This window comes from Vitis vinifera, chromosome 8, assembly GCF_030704535.1.
Source record: "Vitis vinifera cultivar Pinot Noir 40024 chromosome 8, ASM3070453v1".
Classification (NCBI taxonomy): domain Eukaryota; kingdom Viridiplantae; phylum Streptophyta; class Magnoliopsida; order Vitales; family Vitaceae; genus Vitis; species Vitis vinifera.
In genome coordinates, this window is record NC_081812.1 from 17,827,095 (window position 1) to 17,847,405 (window position 20,311).

General features: G+C 36.2%; 2 protein-coding genes across 9 annotated transcripts; both read left to right on the forward strand.

Moving 5' to 3' along the window:
* The first annotated feature begins 515 nt into the window (after nt 1-515).
* On the forward strand, nt 516-12,900 carry LOC100261457 (uncharacterized). Of its 8 annotated transcripts, none has more exons than XR_009466438.1 (13): nt 516-1,026; nt 1,433-1,534; nt 1,631-1,704; nt 1,955-2,026; nt 2,130-2,158; nt 3,365-3,415; nt 3,931-3,981; nt 4,524-4,583; nt 4,695-4,777; nt 6,459-6,606; nt 8,199-8,249; nt 8,805-8,902; nt 12,500-12,613. XR_009466438.1 is itself a non-coding variant. In XM_010655832.3 (13 exons), exons 1-13 carry the CDS (start codon nt 962-964, stop codon nt 12,641-12,643), a joined length of 1,035 nt encoding a protein of 344 aa, XP_010654134.1. In that variant the 5' UTR covers nt 516-961; the 3' UTR covers nt 12,644-12,900. The 8 variants fall into 8 exon arrangements, 6 of the variants coding, with proteins under 6 accessions (XP_010654134.1, XP_010654136.1, XP_002275518.2 ...); XR_002030694.2 differs by having other exon boundaries at nt 8,738-8,902; nt 12,500-12,519; XM_010655832.3 differs by having other exon boundaries at nt 8,798-8,902; nt 12,500-12,900.
* A 2,109-nt stretch (nt 12,901-15,009) lies between these two features.
* On the forward strand, nt 15,010-16,160 carry LOC104880159 (transcription repressor OFP6). The gene has a single exon (XM_010655830.3). The coding sequence runs from the start codon at nt 15,268-15,270 to the stop codon at nt 15,826-15,828; it is 561 nt and encodes a 186-aa protein (XP_010654132.1). The 5' UTR covers nt 15,010-15,267; the 3' UTR covers nt 15,829-16,160.
* The last annotated feature ends 4,151 nt before the right edge of the window (nt 16,161-20,311 follow it).

A 20,311-nucleotide genomic window follows, 5' to 3' on the forward strand; every position in this document is an offset into this window, starting at 1 on the left:
ATCCGTTTAGTCTTGTGAAAAAAAAAAAAATTCACTTCTGATGTCAAATGGAACTTATTTTGGTCAGTAGACGATTTATATATTTAGCCTAATTGATAAAAAAAATTTGAGTTTGGGAAGAACACGTGGAAGAAAGCTTTCCACAATTTATAATGTTAATTATCATGCAATAATAATATTTCAAGTTATATACTATAGATGCTATAATTCAGCGGGGAGTTCACATTTGGAAGCCTGAGTGGGGGTGGAAGAGGGCTGAGGAAGCGTTCTAGTCAACGCACTTATCGCAGGGTCCATGTACGTTCTGCGATGTTGCGTTTTTAATCTTACGTCTACAAGGACGGCACCCATTCAAAATAGAATTTTATTTTAATTTTATTTTAATATTGTTATTAGTTGCATTCAATTGGTTTAACAAGTGGTGTTTGATCTCAAAAAAAAGAAAAAAAAAAAAGAGCTGGTAGGTTAGGTCAACCTTTTAACCAAACCAGTGCCGCAGGTCACAGCGGTGGCAAATATTAGCGTCTTTGATGAAGTTTAACAGGTCAATTAGCGATATGAATAATGGGGAACTGGTCAGAGTCAGCGAAATCTTGAGTTTGGTTGGTGTGGGTTAGCCTGATCCGATTGCATCATCCACAGTGGGTGTGATACGGATGGAGCTGTCTTGGCGCTGCACCCACTTGTGAAATCAGACTCTTACGACCGAACTCAAATACTGAAATGCTCACCACTATTTTTATGTTTTTATTAAATCACTGTTGAATTAATCTTCATATCTTATCGTTAGGAGCAGATTCATAAAATTGTACAACTGAGACTGGAAAGGAAATACTAGGAGGGAAAATTTAAAGAACGGTTATTTCATAAAATCACAGAAATATAAATAACATTTTTTTAATGAAAAAAAGAAGAAAAAAAAAAAAAAAAGAGAAAAAAAGAAGAAAAAAAAAGGAGGAAAATGCTCGAACAATTTTGTGCTTCCATAGTCCGACCCATCTGCTTCTCACTCTCATTCCCTTGCAGGTAAACTATGAATCCCCAACATCCGCATTAATCCAACCTATTTGCCCTAACTATCTGTTCAATTTGTTGATTTTTCCATCAATTTTTGCTTTTATTTTTTATTATTTGTTTCTTCAATTTTGTGCGTTGACTCAATAGAACAGACGTTTTTGAATTTGTTCCGCTCATTGTCTCTCAACACTTTGATTCTTGGAACGGGTGAGAGAACTGATTGAAAAATTGCTAGAACGGATTATTTTTCTTAGCATTTTCTTTATTCTTTCATAAGAATCAAACGGAAGTATACCTCAATTTCTTTGTTGTCTGACAACAGGCGATACCCAGTCCTTGAATCTTTCTTTGGATTATTCTGATGACTTCATCTGACCCCTTATATCGCCTGTGAACTTGATTTTTGTAATGCTAGGATCAGGTATATATCAAAGTGTGCAAGTTGTTTGATGGATCATGAAAATTTACTTCCAAGTGGCAGGAGCCTTGCCAATTTTCGACTCTGCAGTGTGTCTGGGTATACTCCAGTTTGCTATCTTTTTTCAGTTTTTGGTTAAGGATTTGTTGATGATGAGTACATGACTGATCTGATCTCTTAACCTATTCTGGTCAGTTATACAACCGAGTTACTTGATCTTCATGCTGAAGAACCTAAATTGCATGTTCTATTCATCCCTGGAAATCCTGGTATGTGTTATGTGAACCCACATGTTCTATTTTGAGCAATACCGTACAAATTAGAATCCTGTACTAAAAAAATCCACACAAGATTATGTGCTCCACATTTCTCCCTTCGCTATGAAAGGCAGAGACAACCAAAATTCCATTAATTTCAAAAGTGTTCTTGTTACATCAGTTATATGGGTTTCAGTATAAATCATTAGAGATTTCCTTTGTATTTCATGATTAGAATTAGGAATTGGGGTGGTCATCACAGGTATTGTTTCATTTTACAAGGACTTTGTGGAGTCACTCTATGAGCTACTTGGAGGAAGTGTATCTGTGACAGGCAAGGAACTGGTTGCTGCTTATACATGTTCTTTGCATGTGCATACCCAAATTTGGACCTTTAATTTTAGTGCTAATGGCTGTGTCTTTGTGTTCATCATCAGCTATTGGGCATGTATCACATACAAAAAAGGTACTTCTCATTTTGCCAACATAAGTTTAAACAGTGTCAATATCGCTGTGTACCCTGTTATTGACATTGCCTCTGGTGTTTCGAGCGTTTATGATTCTACATAGCTGGTTCCCTTTACCTTCTAAGAAAGCAGCATTGACCTGGTAGATAGCCAGAACAAACTTTTAGCTAAACTTTTATAAACATTAATCTTAAAAAGCTTAACATTTTGTGTGTAGCTAGTAAAAATAATTTGGAATTAAGCTTTTTCAAGCTGATTTGAGTTGAGGAGTTCTGTGACTCAATCAGTAATGGATAGATGTAAAATTTATGTAGCTGATATAATTTTTAAGTATATACATAGCATTTGTATATACCAAAAATACTGGGGTACTTAGCCTTTAATGAATGCTATAACTTTGTAAATCTTGTTAGCTAAAGATGTTCTGCCATTGCTGGTGCCTTCTTGATGCATTTAGAAGTGTTAAGAGTCAGTCTGATGACATTTTGTTATATATTCTATTGGTGTCAAAATTTTCAAATAATATGGTCATTTGCTCATTCCTTGTCTATTTTTCCTTTGCTTTATTTTGCTTCTGCAATGTGACTCATATCATTGCTTCCACTTTTCATGGAAAATAACATGTACTATAAATTTGTGAAAATTTTAAGTTTGACTAAATAGAAAAATGCAACAAATTGATTTTGACAAGTCTTAGGTGCAAAATTGTAGATACTTGGAAGTATATGTCTTCGAACATCCCTACATCTATGTTAGATTTGTTTGATTGGCTGGTTGATTGGAAGTATATGTCTTTTGCCTTTTGGTGCCCTTTGTGGGCTATTTGTGTACTTTGGTGCACCCTTTTTTTAGGCATTACTTATAAATTTTTTTCTAAATATTTTTTTTTCCTTGTGCTTTTTCTTTGTGCAATTGTGAAATAAAATCTGTAGTTTTCAATGTAGTTTGGGTTTGAGACCATGAAGTGGTTTGCTATGTTTGCTTATAGTGCTTTTTCTTTGTGCAGTTGTGAAATAAAATCTGTAGTTTTCAATGTAGTTTGGGTTTGAGACCATGAAGTGGTTTGCTATGTTTGCTTAATGAAACTAATTTATTCCTATCTTCCTGAGATCCATCCTATGCAATACAACTTGATTTGATGTTTTATTTTTAGTTGTTTACTAGCATGGCTCTTGTTCTTATATGAAGTTTAATCTTCTTTGTAGAACTGGGAACATGGAAGGTTGTTCACATTACAGGACCAAATTGATCATAAGGTAATCCTGCTTGCCTTTTTGCCCTTTCTTCTTTTTTCTTTTTTTCCCTTATTCTTATTATTAGTTGTGGTGTTAAGAAAATGTTTTGCCTGGTAAAAGTGATCATTATCTTTTTATCTTCAATAACATGCTGTTGGGAACCTTAATGCCTAGGAAGCAAGGAAATGTGGATAAGTTCATGTCATCTATATTTATGGAGAACTGATATTGGCACCTGCTAAATACATTGAGCTGCATGATTTAGCAATCCACTAAAGCAAAGTTGTAAACTGCACTAAGGCCACAATTTCCAAATCGATTAACTCTTCCCCAAATAAAACCTATAAACTGTTGAGCTCAGTTTCCTTTAAGAAAGCCAATTCTAATATCTGTATCTTTATTGACTCTATTTATTAAGAATTTGATTCCTTCTTTCCAAATCTGTGTCCTTTTTTTCAGATTTGGTTAATCAAAGTGCTATGCTTTACCTCTATGTTGGTAAAAATTATAATTCCCATTTGATCTCCTTTTTGCAGATGGACTTCATCCAACATGAGCTAAAAAATATTGATGCTCCTATTTTACTGGTAGGATCATATTCTTTTTGTTATTAGCTTTAAAATGTTAATTATGGCTTATATTTTACTGAGGGGTGTTTGGGGCTGGGTTTGTTTATGTTTGTGTTGGTTGCAAAACTGCAAACTCTGTCCAAAATCACGTTAGGAACCTTGGATAATGATTACTAGTTTGAGGGCACTTGTTAGTTTAATGGCATGGGTTGGCTTTGCTTTGAGATTCCATTTTGGGGAGATCAGGACTCAGGAGTACAAACTCCTTAATATTTGTGCTATCTCCATATGCAGTGATTTTTGTACTGTGATTCTCCTGTGCATGAGACGTGCATACCATTGCTGCTTCTTTCCTTCTAAGTTGCTTTCCACAAGACACTTATCTTTGTTCTGCTTATGTCAGTGATTGGCCTTTAGCTGATTAAGCTTATAAGACAACATAATTAAATCTTTTCTGTGTGATTCATCTATCTCATCAATGTTTTCTGAAAATTGTGCAACTTGACCTATACTTTCTTGCTTGAAATTCTTGGTATCTGACTAGTAATCCCTTTCTGAAGGTTGGGCACTCTATTGGTGCATATATATCTATGGAAATGTTCAGGAGATCCCCAGACAAGGTGATAACAAATAATTTAGTTTCAGAGTATATCATGCTACTTGTCATGTGCTTCTGATGCAGAAAAATCCAGCTCCTAACCCCTTTCCCGCCCTTTTCAATCGGTGGATAGGTTATCTATTATGTTGGACTATATCCATTTTTGGCATTAAACTCAGAATCCAGGAAGCAGACTACCATTGGGAGGATTTCAGCGTAAATCTCTTTCCTTTTTATAAGCAATATCACTTCCCTCTCTTTCTATTTTATCCCATATGTATATAAATGAATCAATTTGATCTTCAATTGCAGTAATTTTCTCTTGATTATTAGCTTTCTTCTTACTTATTTTTTTTTTAATTGCAAAATCTATGGTTCATTTATCAGTCATTTTAGATCTAGTGCAGTGAAAAGGTTCAAATCATTTCATTTTGTTACTGCAGTAAATTAATATCTTATATCAAATAAACATGAAACTAATATATTCTGAACTAGCGGCTTGTTAAAAAGCTCCACAAACATGTATTCAATGTTGGATGAGGCTGAGAGATTTCCAACCAGAACATTATTTTGTTTGTATTGAAAGATTATTAAATTTAAAATGCTGTTAGTCATATTTCTATTATCGAAAATATTAAAATTTCCCTTGGGTTCACAGGTTCCAATCAAAATTTTGCAGCCCTAGTTAATATTTATTGTTAATCATTATTAATTTTCGCTAAACAAGAATTTGAAAATGAAAATAGGAAAAATTTCCCCAATTTTAGCTTGCAGTTCATTTTTTGGAGCTAGGTTACCCTGAAAGATTGCTATGTCTGGAGATCTAAAATGTTTCCATTTCAGTCTTTCAGAATGTAAATTCATTTACATAGAGAAATTTCTCATTTGTGTGGTTTGAGACATTAGAGAAGAAAGGAAAAAAGAAAAAGAAAAAGTGGAAGCAAGAAATGAATAGTTGTAATGGAAAGTATAGAAGGAAAGGAATATGACAATGTTATACATTATATAAGGCGGGTTTGAAAAAAAGGAGTCCGCAATATTGGGTGAAAATTTTATTTTATTATGAAACATGCTATTTTCTTTTTAATAGCTTCTCAAAATTACCTTGGCAACATACTCTCAATGGAACTAAGTGTAATTTTTATACAAAGTGAAGGACATTTTGCCTATGCCTTTATTTGGTAATGCTATTCAACAATGCGGTTCAGCTTAAATAGCTGTGCTATTTTATTACTGTTATTATTTCTCACACTTGCTGTGAATGAATGGAGGTATTTATTTTTGTTTTTTGGGAGACAAGCCATAAAATGTAAGAAGGAACTTTGGAGAGCAGCCTCATAAAAATGAGTATCTTGGCATAAAGCAATGGCCACAACAGATTAAAATGGTTAAAATGTCCTTGGGAAACACTGGATGGGAAAGGGGTAGTTTAAAGGTAATCTCTTTTAGTTTGCTTGTAGAAGTGAAAGAACTCTTTTGTATTCAGAACTGGGTTACTAGGTTCTAACTGAGTAATCTAAATGAGCTTGTCTGTATCATATCAAATGCAGTTGGAAGTGATGCTCCCCATTCCTGCTCTTGTTCCATGTACCATATGTAACATCTTTCAAGTAACACTTTTTTGATGTCTCAACCTCTTTGGACCTTTGAGCCTCTGCTTCAGGAGAGAGGATCCTTGGCTTTGGCTCTACAGTTTAGTTTAAGTGACAAGAATGGACTGTAACCTTATCTATTTCAGTTGGTTCTATTATAAACTTTGTACTCCTGCCTATTATTGTCAGTATTATAATTTTACACTTTTTTTTTTTATGGACTATATAACACTATTATCTTATTGCTGTGGATGCTTCTGTTAAGGTATTTAGTGGGATTAATTTTGCAAGTCTATGATATTCAGGTCCCCAATTCTATGTGCTGCTCTAAGTTCCATTGTGGCATTTTTGGGATTATTACCAAGATGGGCTTCTGGGTTTATTGTATCAAATTCTCTTGGGAAGTCATGGTCTTCTACTGCAGTTGAAGCTCTTTGCTCCCACCTACTGAAGGTTAACCCTTGTTCTTGATTGTTGGAGTGTGGATATGCTTCCCATCTGTAATGCTTAATGATGAAATTTTTTTTGAAACTACTTTTCACATTAGTTGATATTCAAATTGTCGGTTTTGAAGATCTGTCATCTTTCTTGCAAACATGATGGTCCATCATCATTTTTGCAATGAATGACAATACAGAGCTGTTGAACCAATTGGGGATGTGACATCCAACTCAGCATATTGAGTTTCTTTCTTGGTTTTCACAACCATGTTTTGATTATCACTGTGGGAAATCAACAATGGACCATTGTGCTAGATGGATTCATCATCAGCACTTAGGTTCAGTTGTCTTCTTGAGGCTTCTGTGCATTATTTCCTTTCCTTTATTAAAAACCTTAGTCATGGCATTGTATTCATGTGATTTTTGGATGCTCACTGATAGTTTTAGTAAGCTGGTTTTATCTTCTTTATGTTGTTTATAGAACAATAAATTCAAACTTTCAGTAAGGGATATGTGACTTTCATTTGGTAGATGACTCAACTGTTCTCAGAAGTGTACATATTGAAACCATGTGTCATCACTCTTTCATGATCACAGAAATCTTCTCCAGGATTATTTTAAGTGAATTAAAATTTCTCATGTTCATTGAGACAGAAACAAGGCAGCTGGCTTAGCCAGTTTGGTGTATACTCGTAGAGATTCATTGATGGGATAGGTTGTTCTCTAAGGACCTGTCCATGGGAAGGTCTTCTCTAAGGTCATTGTTTTCAAGTTCTCTTCCAATTCAACCTGGTTTTGGTCAAAATAGAATCCATTTGTCTCTTTTTTAAAACTACAACCCAATATGAACTCTTTGTTCCATGTCAGCGGCCATCCCATGTTACCACCTCTAAATGTTATGAGTGACCATCTTGACAAGTTATCAGTCAACACCCTGGAAAGTTACTAGTTACCACTTTAAGGAGTTATAAGAAAACCTTATAAGTTGTCAGTTTGAAGGTCGTAGTCCCACCTTGTAAGTAATTGGTAGTTACCTTAAAAAATATTAATAATCATCTTGAATGTTATCGAATCCTCTCCTTGAAACCTGGAAAATTACTAGTCCCTGCCTTGAAAATTATTAGTTGCCACTTCGAAGCAATCAATTCCAACCTTGTTGTTTGTGTTCACCATGACAAATTATTAGTCATCATCTTGAATAATTATCAGTCACCACGTTGAAAGTTATTTTTAACATTTTATCCCCACTTTGAAAATTTTTTATGGAAGATGGTAAAAGTCATCTGAATAGAATTTTTTCTTTTTAGCAGTTGAGGCAAATGGGTGAGGGAAAGAAGTACAGAAATTTAGACATGTTTACCGCCTGGTGATGATGGTGAAAATTCACAATATTTGTGTAACCAATATTATTGATATCTTTATCCTTGCATAAGTTGCAGTTTGGCCTAAGCCCTTGAGGACAAATGTGATTTATAAGATAGTGCCAGCTATTATGGTACTAGCACAGGCATCAAATTTGATTCTTCAATTGTCAATACAAGGATGGGCATATTGAATGTTGAATTTTTTGTATTAATTTCCATTGCATATTTCATTTGTTTGCAGTACCACACAATTCGGAATGTGCTCTATATGGCAATGACAGAGTTCACAAGGGTAAGACTTCTTTACCCACAATATATATGTGGTGGAGAGTTAAAATAGCTTAATCATGGTGATGTTTTGGACTACATCTTGAAACATCACATCAGGTCATCATCATTGCCAACCCAGCTTGCACCCTCAACTATTTTTTTTCTTTATCTATGTTTTTCACCCAGTTTCAGTATTTCATATTTATTTATTTTTATTTTATTTTATTTTTTACTTTTGAGTCTATATCTATGTTTTTCTCCATTATCTTATGATTAAGATTTGATCCTATGATTCATTTATTAACAACCATTGCCTATGCATTCGCAGTCTAGCTTCTAAGAAGTTGAAGGCAATTTTCGACTACCATATTCTCTTAATCATCATTGGCTTTACATGATTTTTATTTTCTTTTCTCCTTGTTGATTCTTGAAAATTTTATGTGGTATTATCTCTATGGGTGTTGGTCTTTGTTTGCATTATAGCTATAATATTAATGTCTTCCTGTTCAGCATTGTCTGTATGCGATTACAACATTCAATCTTGTATTGACCATGGTCCATGAGTATTAGCTTTCAGAACCTCTGGATTGGGTATTTATGAGAGAAAAGCGAAGCCAGATAGCTTTTTTATTTGGTGTTGATGATCACTGGGGACCGTTGCAAATGCTTGAGGAGGTAAGTGATTGATTCAGTATTTTTAGTTGAGCATGTGTTCTAGTTTGGCCCTCCAAATTTGACTCTGACATCCTTTTCCTTTTGCTCCTTGACATCTATTTTGCTTTTGAGGTTAGATTTCTTGTTATGACTTGTTTGGCTGATATTTTCAAGCAGTATTTTCTATAACATTTCCATCTAGACCAATATTCTTCAAGGACTTGTTTGATCTTTTTTGGGATTTAAAACCTAGGTGGATACGCTACTAGTGCCATTTACTCTAATGTTCCCAACTAGGAATATCCTGATTTTGTATTGATTGATGGACTCTGATCACCAAGTTTGCTTCTAGACTTTTTTTTTTTTTTTTTTTTGAATGAGTAAAGAGAGGTAATAATATATTATAAAGAGACACCAAAACAGTGACTCATAGAAAACAAAAAAGATACACTAATCCCCACCCAGCTGAAACAAAAACAGCTGTGAGCAAGGAGGTACACAAAAGACCTCACCTTCAATAAGAGCTTAACCAATCAATGAAACCAACTAACGTCGAAGGACCATCTTTAATGAACAATTTCGTCTCCGACCAAAGAAAACAAACAAAAGAACTTTTGAGTTTTTGGATGGATAACACATCATCTTCAAACACAATTCTATTCCTTGCCTTCCAAACTGTCTAAAAAATGCATAAGGGACCTACTCTCCAAACTTCCCTCCTCTTCTTACCCACAAAGGACCCATCCCATCCCAAAAGAGTCACCCTAACTGACGCAGGCAGCACCCATTGCACCCCAAAGAGAGTGAAAAACAGCTCTCATAAGGTCCTTGTCTTGGCACAATGGAAAAGAATGTGATCTATTGATTCTTCATGCATTTGACAAAGGTAACATCTATTTGCTCACAACCATCCTCTCTTCTGAATTTGATCCAAAGTGAGAGCTCTACCCCATGTTGCTTTCCACCCCAAAAAACTCACTTTGGGCTACACACAAGATTTCCAAATGATATTCGATGGGAAGGAAATTGTAGAGCTTGGTTCTAAGGCTTTGTATAGGGATTTAACAGAAAACTTCCCGCACTTAGTCTCCTTCCAAAGCACCCTATCCTCATCCCGCTGAACACTCTTCCTATTGAGACTCAATAAGAATCTGTCCACCTCATCCACCTCCCAATCATTAAAGGGTCTAGAGAAATGCGGGCTCCAACTCCCCCCTCCGTTAGTGGAACTCCACACATCATTCACCCAAGCGTCCTTAGAGACGGCTAGAGCAAATAATGAAGGAAAATAGACGCAAAAAGGTAAAGCCCCACACCAATTATCCTTCCAAAATCTCATCCTCCGTCCATTACCCACCATAAAGGAAAGTCTACTACTTACTAAGTACCATTCCTTCCTAATTGCTTTCCACCACCCCACACCATGGCCATCCCTCACTTCCTTGGTACATCATCCCCCTTGCTCCTCCCATACTTTTCCTTTATCACTTGATTCCAAAAGACCCATCTCTCAATTGCAAACCACCAACTCCATTTGTATAGAAGAGCCTTATTGAGGATAAATAGGCACTTCACCCCCAACCCTCCTTTTCTTTTGTCTAAGAAAACAGTCGTCCACTTTACAAGATGAGTTTTCCTCTCAAGAGCCCCACCTCCCCACAAGAAATCCCTTTGAATCTGATCTAACCTCAATCTGATTATCCTGGGTAAATAAAGTACAGACATGTAATAAATGGGCAAATTAGGCAAAGTGCTTTGTATCAAGGTGATTGTCCCTCCTTTGGAAATGTATTGTCTCCTCCACACCATCCCAAGCAACCACAGACTTAAAAGCCGCACCCAATGACAATCCTAAGTAAAAGAAAGGAAGACTCCCTACTTTACAACCAAGTTTTGTAGCAAAATCCTCCACATTTTCCACACATCTCATTGGAATTAACTCACTTTTCTCCAAATTAATTCTCAACCCCAAAATGGCCTCAAACCACATAAGTGTTCAACATAAATACGTCATTTGATCCTGAGAAGCCTCATAGAATACAAGTGTATCATTTGTGAACAATAAGTGGGACACTTGAGCCCCTTCACCACCTCTACCCCTCACCTTACAAGCTGTCAAAAAGCTCCCATCCACAACTCTCTTTAGAAGACAACTAAGTGCCTTCATTGCAATCACAAACAAATACGGAGAGAGAGGATTCCTTTGCCTTAAACCCCTAGAGCTTTGGAAAAAGCTTGAGGAAGTCCCATTAATCAAAACGGATAACCTAGCTGTGGAAATACACCACTGCATCCACCCTAGCCATTTCTCCCCAAAACCCATCATACACAAAACTGAAAGCAAGAATGATCAGTCCACATGATCATACACCTTTTCAATATCAAGTTTGCACATCACCGCACATTCATTGCTCTTCAAAATCAAGTCTATGGTTTCATTTGCAACAAGGGCAACATCCGGAATTTGTCTACCCTCCACAAAGGCATTTTAGGCCTTGGAGACCACCTTTCCCACCACTAGCTTTAACCTATTTGCTAGCACTTTAGCCAACCACTTATACAACCCTCCCACCAAACTGATTGACCTAAAATCCCTTAAGTCTTTTTTTTTTTTTTTTGATAATTAAAATCCCTTAAGTCTTCTGCTCTCCCTTTCTTTGGGATCAAAACTAAGAAAGTTGCATTTAAACTTCTGACAAAAGAGTTGTGGTCATAAAACTCCCTAAAAAAATCCATGACCTCCTTCTTCACAAACCCCCAAGAAAATTGCCAGAAAGCTATAGAAAAACCATCAGGCCCTGGTGCTTTGTCCCCACTAAAACTCTTAAGAGCCTCAAAAACCTCCTCCTCAAAAAAAGGCTCTTCCAGCCTGGCCGCTTCAAGAGCCTCCAGCCTTGCAAAAGGAAAGGCCACTAATGTCGGGCTCCAATTTCCTGCAGTAGACAACTGAACCTTAAACACGTTGACCACTTCATCTCTGATCTCATTCCCTTCTGTTAACCAAGTACCATTGATTTTAACTCGAGCCATTGAGTTCCTCCTTCTATGAGCATTAGCCATCTTGTGGAAAAAACTAGTATTTCTATCCCCTTCTTTCAGCCACACTTCCATTGATTTCCGTCTCCAAGAAATTTCTTTTAGGAGGACCCATTTTTTAAAATCCTCCTTTGCTTCTCTCCTAGCTTCCATCTCATGAACAGCTAGTAGTCGGACTATCTCTTCTTCGTCCCAAAATTCCACCTGCTTCAAAGCCACAACCTTATTGACTTCGACTTATTGTTTGCTTCTAGACTTATGGTTACTTAATTTAGGGGTTTTGGCCATAGTAGATATATGTTCCTATGGGAGCCCTTGCAAGAATGGGATAATGGGAAATGAACTTTGGGGCTGGTTCCAAACATCTTGGAAAAACAGATAACTGTGGTGTCTATGGATATTTTACAACAATATTTTTATGGCAATATAGAGCGTTACGATGACAATTATACTGTTGTTTTCTCTTCATGTTCATTTTATCTAGTGATTCATAACTTTGCACTGCCTTCTTTTTCCCATTTGCTTTGCTATTTCTTCAGTTTGACATTAAGCTGATCTTTCACTTGTATTTTCTGCATACAGATTTCCAAGCAGGCCCCAGATGTTGCTCTATCAATAGAAAGAGAGGGCCATTCTCATGCTTTCTGTTGCACTGAAGCTGGCTCATTATGGGTAGCTCAGCATGTTGCAAACCTGATCAAGAATCAAATATCAAGTGCAGACTAGAAGGGTCAGACTCCAGTCTTGCTACCCTTTTGTTTTAGTGACTGAGTTTAATTGGTTCATGATGTTGGTCAAGAGGGTGTTGGTTGTTGGTTAGCATCTGAAATTAGTCTCATTCCATTCTGTTTTTATTCTGAAATCAGATTATTTTGTTGTCTAGCTGATAAACATTGTGATTTGTTTTGTGAACACAAATTTCTCCATTTCTTGTTAATTACCATTTCACAATATCAGTAGCAACCCTGTTTTACTTGATCTAACTACTTTTTTAACTCATTGGTTATATGATTTCCATGTTGTCATTAAAATGTTCCAGTGGCAACATTTTCCCCTAGTAAGCAGCCATCTTTGTTTCTTTTATGCCTGGTATAAGGACTCAAATATCTTTGTACTACAAATCAGATTCATCAAGCAGAAGTTGACTCTACTCAGCAACCAGGAGTTTATTCTCATAGACACTCAATGGTGATGGATATGAGCCTTTGCTGAGGCTATGATCCTTGGAAAAGGTCCTAGCTCATTATGTTATTTACTTAAATTAGGTGCAGGGGCACCTACTGCTCTTTCACTTTATTCTTTAAGATTTATTTCGACTGTTAACACAAGTTGAAAGTCTGGAAAAGGGACTGCCAGTTAAGGATGTTATATAAATAGTTTCAGTGTTTGTATTGGTTGCCCATATGTTTGATACTGTTACCTTATCTTGGTTCTTTATAAACATGGATGGAACAGGTTTAATGCTTGTGAGGAAAGATAAATGACATCTTTTCTTTAGTCACAACTCTGTTCTCTCCAATAACTCTATTCTAGAATATGGGGTTGTCGCTTCCAATGCTGCAGAAAACAGAATCCAATGCTTAATCTTGCATTTGACCATTTGTATGTATTCTCTTCCTACTCAACCCCGCCTCTTCTAACTCTTCTTTTAGCTCATTCTTCATTTTGCTTGCAATCAAAATCTAATGGTTCTGCTTGGCTGAACTTGCTTGAGCCGCTCAAGCTCGACTCTAGCATGATTAGCCAACCCAGCTCAAACGTGTTCATGAACCTAATGCAACATTCATTTGCGTGCTTAAATCCACTTCAAAGGAGCTTGTCATGACCAATGGCGCTTGGTTGACGGCAGTATTTCGTGGATAAGCATTACCTCTACTTTCCAACTTCACGTGATGCATCTGTAGTACAATAGACTAACGGCAACCGTTGCAAAGGTGGTAGGTCCAATATTTACGACCATGGTGTTGTAACTCTTCTCTGCACATTTATACCTTTGTCCTCTTCCATGCAAGCAGAGACTCTCAGCCCACAGTTTATCTTCAGTTGGATAAGGAATTTGCTTGGCTTAGATTTAGCTGGGTTGAGTTTGTTTTCACAGTAGACATAACAAGCTTATTTATTTATTGCTATTGTTGTTATTGTGACACTATGGTGGTTATTACTCATAAGGACTGAGATAAGAAATTATGGTGCTCACTGTATCACACGTGTAACGCCTTCTATTAACATTGTAGAGTGGGAACAGAAAAGGCCAATTCTGGCCGCAGAATCACAAAATCGCGGCAGATCATCGGCTCATATTGGCTTCTATCGCCCCCGTGAAGGCACGGCTCGTGATATGTGGCCCAACCCATCCACCTTCAACATAAATTTCCCACTAGTTGACTGACATCGCCCAATAAAATATCGTATAATATGGCATATGCCGAGGCCCATTAACCCTTAAAAATAATGTGCTCCTATAGCTTTATGGCACTAGCGGGTTTTGCCTTCATTAAAGAATAGTCACTTTTATTCTTTCTAAATTCCAAGCTCAGCAATTATCGTGTCGTTTTCCTTTTTCTGATTAGAATGCAAAATCCAACTTTTCCGTATTGTTCTCTTAATAATATTGAACACAAATTCCAATTATTAGACAAATTGAGGAAGTCTTGTTTCATAATGAATACTCATTTCCGAATTTGGAATTACCACTTGGAAATGTTCGTAAAGCGGAGGGATTTGTCACTACTAAAGAGTCGGCTCAGCGAGTCTTTTGAGTGAATTATCACAAGACCTTCCTGTTCATGACAGAAATTTTCCAATCTATACATTTTGTATATTTTCCAAGTGGGAAGAATCTTGAGGGACGTACGTATAGATGTGGATGAAGAGACCTGCATTTGGGGGATCTGAACCATTGGTATCAAATCAAGGGGCCAAAAATATAGTTTGTGATCCCCATATCATTCCTAATGCTCATGTCAATTCCTTACTCTCAATTTCTTACTTTGAGGGACTTCTAGTATATAAAGCACAATTGGTAAAGACTATGACTCCAGCTGTCTGACATTTTTTTATTAATGACTGTGCCTCTAATGATCATGCTGCCCGACGCGTCTCTCTTAAAAACACACGGTCAAGATTGGGCTGTCACCACTTAGAGCAACAGATGAGTAAGGATGCAGTGAGGGACCCTCATCCCTCACATGCAGAATTTATAGAGAGCCTTCGCCTCCTGGCCTCCCCCACAGCCAGAGTCAAATGCATCACTTGCTCTTCATCTAATCCAATTTCCTTATTTCATTCGGCACGCCTTTCGCGACAAGCCCCTCTCTCTCTCTCTCTCTCTCCCTCTCCCTTTGTCTGCAATGCCCACCAATAGGAGGAAGCTCCGTCTCAACACAGTGACTGTAAACCTTGGTTGCCGTTGTCGGAGGCCGAAACTCTCCGATATCTTCAACCCCAAACCCAAAGCCAAAACAACTCCCGTTTGCCGCAGGCCGGATACGTATCGTTCCTCTTCAAGCTCATGGGAAAAGGGTGGCTGCTCCACCGACCAAGACGACACCACCACCACATTCTCTCCCAACGTAGGCACGTCGTCGGATTACTCCGAAACCGATTACGAAGCGAAGAGCTCTAAAAAGGTCCGTGGGTTCGGGAGAATCGGGGGGGAGAGCATGGCGGTGGAGAAAGACTCGGACGACCCATATCTGGATTTCCGGCACTCCATGCTTCAGATGATCCTAGAGAAGGAAATATACTCGAAGGACGATCTTAGAGAGCTTCTCAACTGCTTCTTGCAGCTCAACTCGCCATACTATCATGGAGTCATTGTTCGAGCTTTCACTGAGATCTGGAATGGGGTCTTCTCTGTGAGGTCCGCTTCTCCAAAGCCCCATGGTTCCCGCAAGTCACGTGACTTCTAAATGCTGCGCACGTGGCCTCCTAATTTCTATTAAAAAAAATTTATATATTTATGTATGTACAAGTACAAGTGGATGAAGCTGTGGCCAACGTTGGTGGGAAAATACGTATAAAATCCAAAGGAGGTGGAGTGATGATTTGTGGGAGACCGTTGGTTTGATGCATTTTAATGAGTGACAGTCATGTGTACAGTGTATTTCATATTTGAGACTGACTTTGTGTACATTTTCCAACACTCTCTTATTAAACCACCGCTGCCATTTTCGTTTACTGCTTCCTTCAAGTCCAATGTTGATGGGTCCTTTCTCTGAATGGATTTCAATGTTGTTAGGTATGTTTGCATTTTGAATTCGAATCAAGACCTTTCTCCAATTTGGCATATGCTTCGTCTCCAGTCTCCACTATGCTTCTGTTCCTAATTATTTCCACCATCTGTTTTTAATTTTTAATTTTCGGATTAAATGCAAAGGATGATATTAACCTCACCCTAATGCAATGCAAATTGCACTTCGACATATGCAATAACTAGATGAAGAATAATTTTTAAAAATGTGAATTTAAAAAAAATTATTTTTTAATTCAATCGGTCAGAGGTTTTTCTTATATTATATTATTTAATAAATTTTTTTAATTTTAATCACTTTTCATCACATTTGAATTAATTACATATCTTTTTCTATTAATTTAAAATTTCATTAAATATCCTTTTTTTTTTTCTTACTCAAAATGAGAGGAAAGTATTTAAAAATATGTTGAATTACATCATATTATTTATATATTTAGATTTTAATCCCATTTTTCTGTTGGGTAACTTTGATGAAGAAGTTGGGGAGTGAGGTTGTTTCAATTTTACCCTGGTAGTAGTGCTGTCGTAACCTTTTGAGCTTAGATGGGTCTAGATCAGGGGAATGATGAAAGGTTGAGATAATGGGGGCATACCAAACAGCTAGCACTGAGGGCAATTAGGGAGGTACTGGGCTTGCAGCAGTTAAATGATGGTTGGGTGTAGCTAATGAATAAATCATTCAATCCTTCTGACTCACCCCCACACATAATTACTTCATAAATGTGGGTGTCAAATCAATATGAGAGTTTAAAATGTGGTGTTCTTTCAAGGGTTGGTCAAATCCATAGGCCCCATTAGGGAATCTTCAATCCTAGTGGAAACACCCTGCGAGGTGGGTCCTTCCCTTCTCTCATTTAAACAGATCAAGATGGCATTTGGCCATTGGCAGATAAAAGATCTGTAACTAATTAACTATAAATCTATAACCCCATCCCACTCCCCCTACCCAAATTTTAGAAACAAAGTGCTCTACAAAGAAGTACTAATCTCTTCTTCTGCATTTCTAAAAGCTATGTCTAGAGAAATCTTCCTTTGTTTTCAATCTTACTCTTCCCGTTAATAGAGCCAAAGATTCAAATCAATAGAAAATTTTCAATCTTTCCTTCTCAGACCAATCAAAGTGGAGATACTTGCTACAAAAAGAGGAGTGTCTTTTCTTCCTTCATGTTCAATAGCAAGCGTTTCTCTCATAGATGTTTTACCAACCAACAACTTGTTATTGCTTCTGATACTTTCTAAGCAAAATCCAGCATGTGGTTATAAAGGAAAAATATCAAATCAACCTACAGTTTCAATGCTTTCAACCAAAAGAAGAAAAGAATAAAGGTACAGTTTCAATAAGAAGACACCAGGTCCATCACCATCTAATCCTTTGGTAGTGGGGGACATCTTTCTTCTTTTGTACTCATGAAAAAACCACGTTATCTGGTTTTGCCTCATCTTAATCTAAGTTGGGTTATGTGGAGGAGTGAGGGACAGACGAAGCAGAAAATATTCTGAAAAAACTCAAATGAAAATTATGAAGTTTTAGTTTACCCCACCCCATTAAAAACCAAAAATCTGAAAAACACACATGTCCAAAACTTGGCATCTATGCCCTTCTGGGTTTCGGTTTTACAAGTCTCTCATGAGCGTTTCATGGAAGAAAAAAGAAACATGTGTTATGGTCTTTTAAACTTCTGGATGACATTGTGTCAATGTGAGAAAGTAATATATTGTTTGATAAAGATGAGACAAGGCATAAAGGTTCAAAAATCAAACCCAAAGAGTACTTCGATTTGGTGAATGGAGATGGGAAGATATTAGGAAGTGAGGGGATAGTTTGTTGGCCAATGAATTGAAATGTTTTCATTTGGAGCATCAAGATGTGAGCTTACGGATAAAGTAGTTGCGGCAACCCATGACAAAGGGCGTCAATGCTAATCAAATCAAACAATTCATCACGCCACAATCAGAACACCCCAACCCCATTTGCTTCAACCTTGTCCCTCAATCAACGACGCACTTAACTTGCTTATCCTCCAAAGGTTTGCTTCCAGGCCCCAAGGACCCTCACTTACCATGCTCCCAGCCCATCAACAAATGTGGGGGTCCTCGTGCTTCCATCTCAATGGAACATGATGGCGATTACACATGCTTTGCTATAATGGGCCTACACAAGTTGTGCCCTGCCCTAAATCTTGACTTGGGCTTCTTATCCCGGGGCTGATTGGGTCCATATACTCATCATATTATCAGATGTTGATCACATCCAAGGTGTGACTTTGAGTGGAGGTTGTAATTTAAAAAAAATAAAAATGGGAGCTCAAAACAATGACCAAATCCAAGGGAGCAAACAGTCCCCTCCCCTTGAGATATGTACTAAAATCTGTTCATCATTACAGCCATATAGAAAGGGGTGGCGTAGTGGACGTAAGCTGAGAAAAGGAAAAAAACAAAAGAAACAGAAGAACATTCAATGCAAAATGACATAAAGTAGTGCACTGATTTGGGACATAAGTCATAACCCTCCCTCCCAGCGAGTTTATTGATCTGGGCAGAGTAAGTCTGATTCATGAGTCACTTTCTCACTATTTCCGAAACCAGGCTGGGTGTGGTAATGATTTTAGACAATTGACTCTGTCTCATGCATTCAGAGCTTGCTTCTACTGTGGGAACAAGCAATCGATGTGGCCGTGGCTATTAGTTCTAGGCTCAGGCGATACTAATGAAGAAGAGGTATTGAATGCTCAGGCAATATTGATAGTAATGAAGAACAGGTATCAATTCAAAAGATTACTACTAAAAGTTACAACATGCCAATATGCCATGCTTGTTTTATATTTTAGTAGTGTTTGGCAACTTAATACTTATTATTTAATAATATAAGTTAAATTATATTTAAGTTATTAACTTAAAAGTTATTACTTAATTTTTATTTTATTTTATTTTATTTATAAAATTAACTTAAAATTTAATTTTAAAATTTTAAATTAATATATTTACCTTCATAAATTATAATTAGAATAAAGAAAGTTGAATAACAAAAAATATCGTAAAGATAATTATAAAAAATAAGGATAAAAATGTAAAATAAATATGTTGATTTAAAAATAAATTAGTTATTTTTACTTATTATTTTTAACCTTAAGTGATACTATTAAGTTAGTTTATTAAACATGCTTAAATTACTTAATTTAAATTGATTTACCAAACATCCACTTATTCTTATTCATATATATCTTAATTAGATTGATTCCATCATATTCATTTTTTATATCTTAATCTTATCTAAATTTTTTCATAGACCTTAAATAGTAGATATTGATGGATTGTAAGTAACTCTTTGGCACCTTAAATTTTTCTAAGTTTTAAGGTGGTATTTCCCTTTTTATTTATTAAAGAATAAATCAGTTACTCTTTATTACAAAAAAAACATTTAAGTTATGTTTAGTTTTCAAAACTTTTAAAAAGTTACAAGAAAAAAATATTGAGAGAAAAAGGAAAAAAAAGTAAAAGAAAATATTTGAAATCAATAAATTATTTATATATATATATATATATATATATATATTTAACTTATATTACTTATTTCTCTTTCTTTTTAAATTATTTAACATTTATATATATTATTTTATTTTATATTTTTTTTATAGTAAAATAAAATTTAGAAAAATAATTTTTTTATTATTTTTTTCTTTATTGATACTTTTCGAAACAAACACAACTTTAATATATTGGAGTTGACCAACTAGGGATAAGGAAATATTGCAATAATAAACCGCACGTACATTTTATATAGCTTATAGCTGTCCAATTTTTTAAAAGCTGCATCAAATCCTTCTTTAAATACAAGTTATGATAACGCCCACGACTCAATTTCTGACGTTATGATTCCTTAAGGCAATGGTAGCTGGGGATCACTGATTATGCAATATCTCATAATCTTATAGTTTTTTGAAGAGCCCACATTGAAAGCGCAATAAAAACAAGTTAATGCTTTGAAGCATGGGATGGTGTATTTGGCCACGGAAGGCAATTAATGCAAAGCCCACAAAAAGCCACGAACAGACACCAACTTCAATATTGTTTGGTCACAAGCCACGGAGGAAATTAAATTTTCACGGAAAATGAGGATCTTAACAAGTGGTGATTAAATA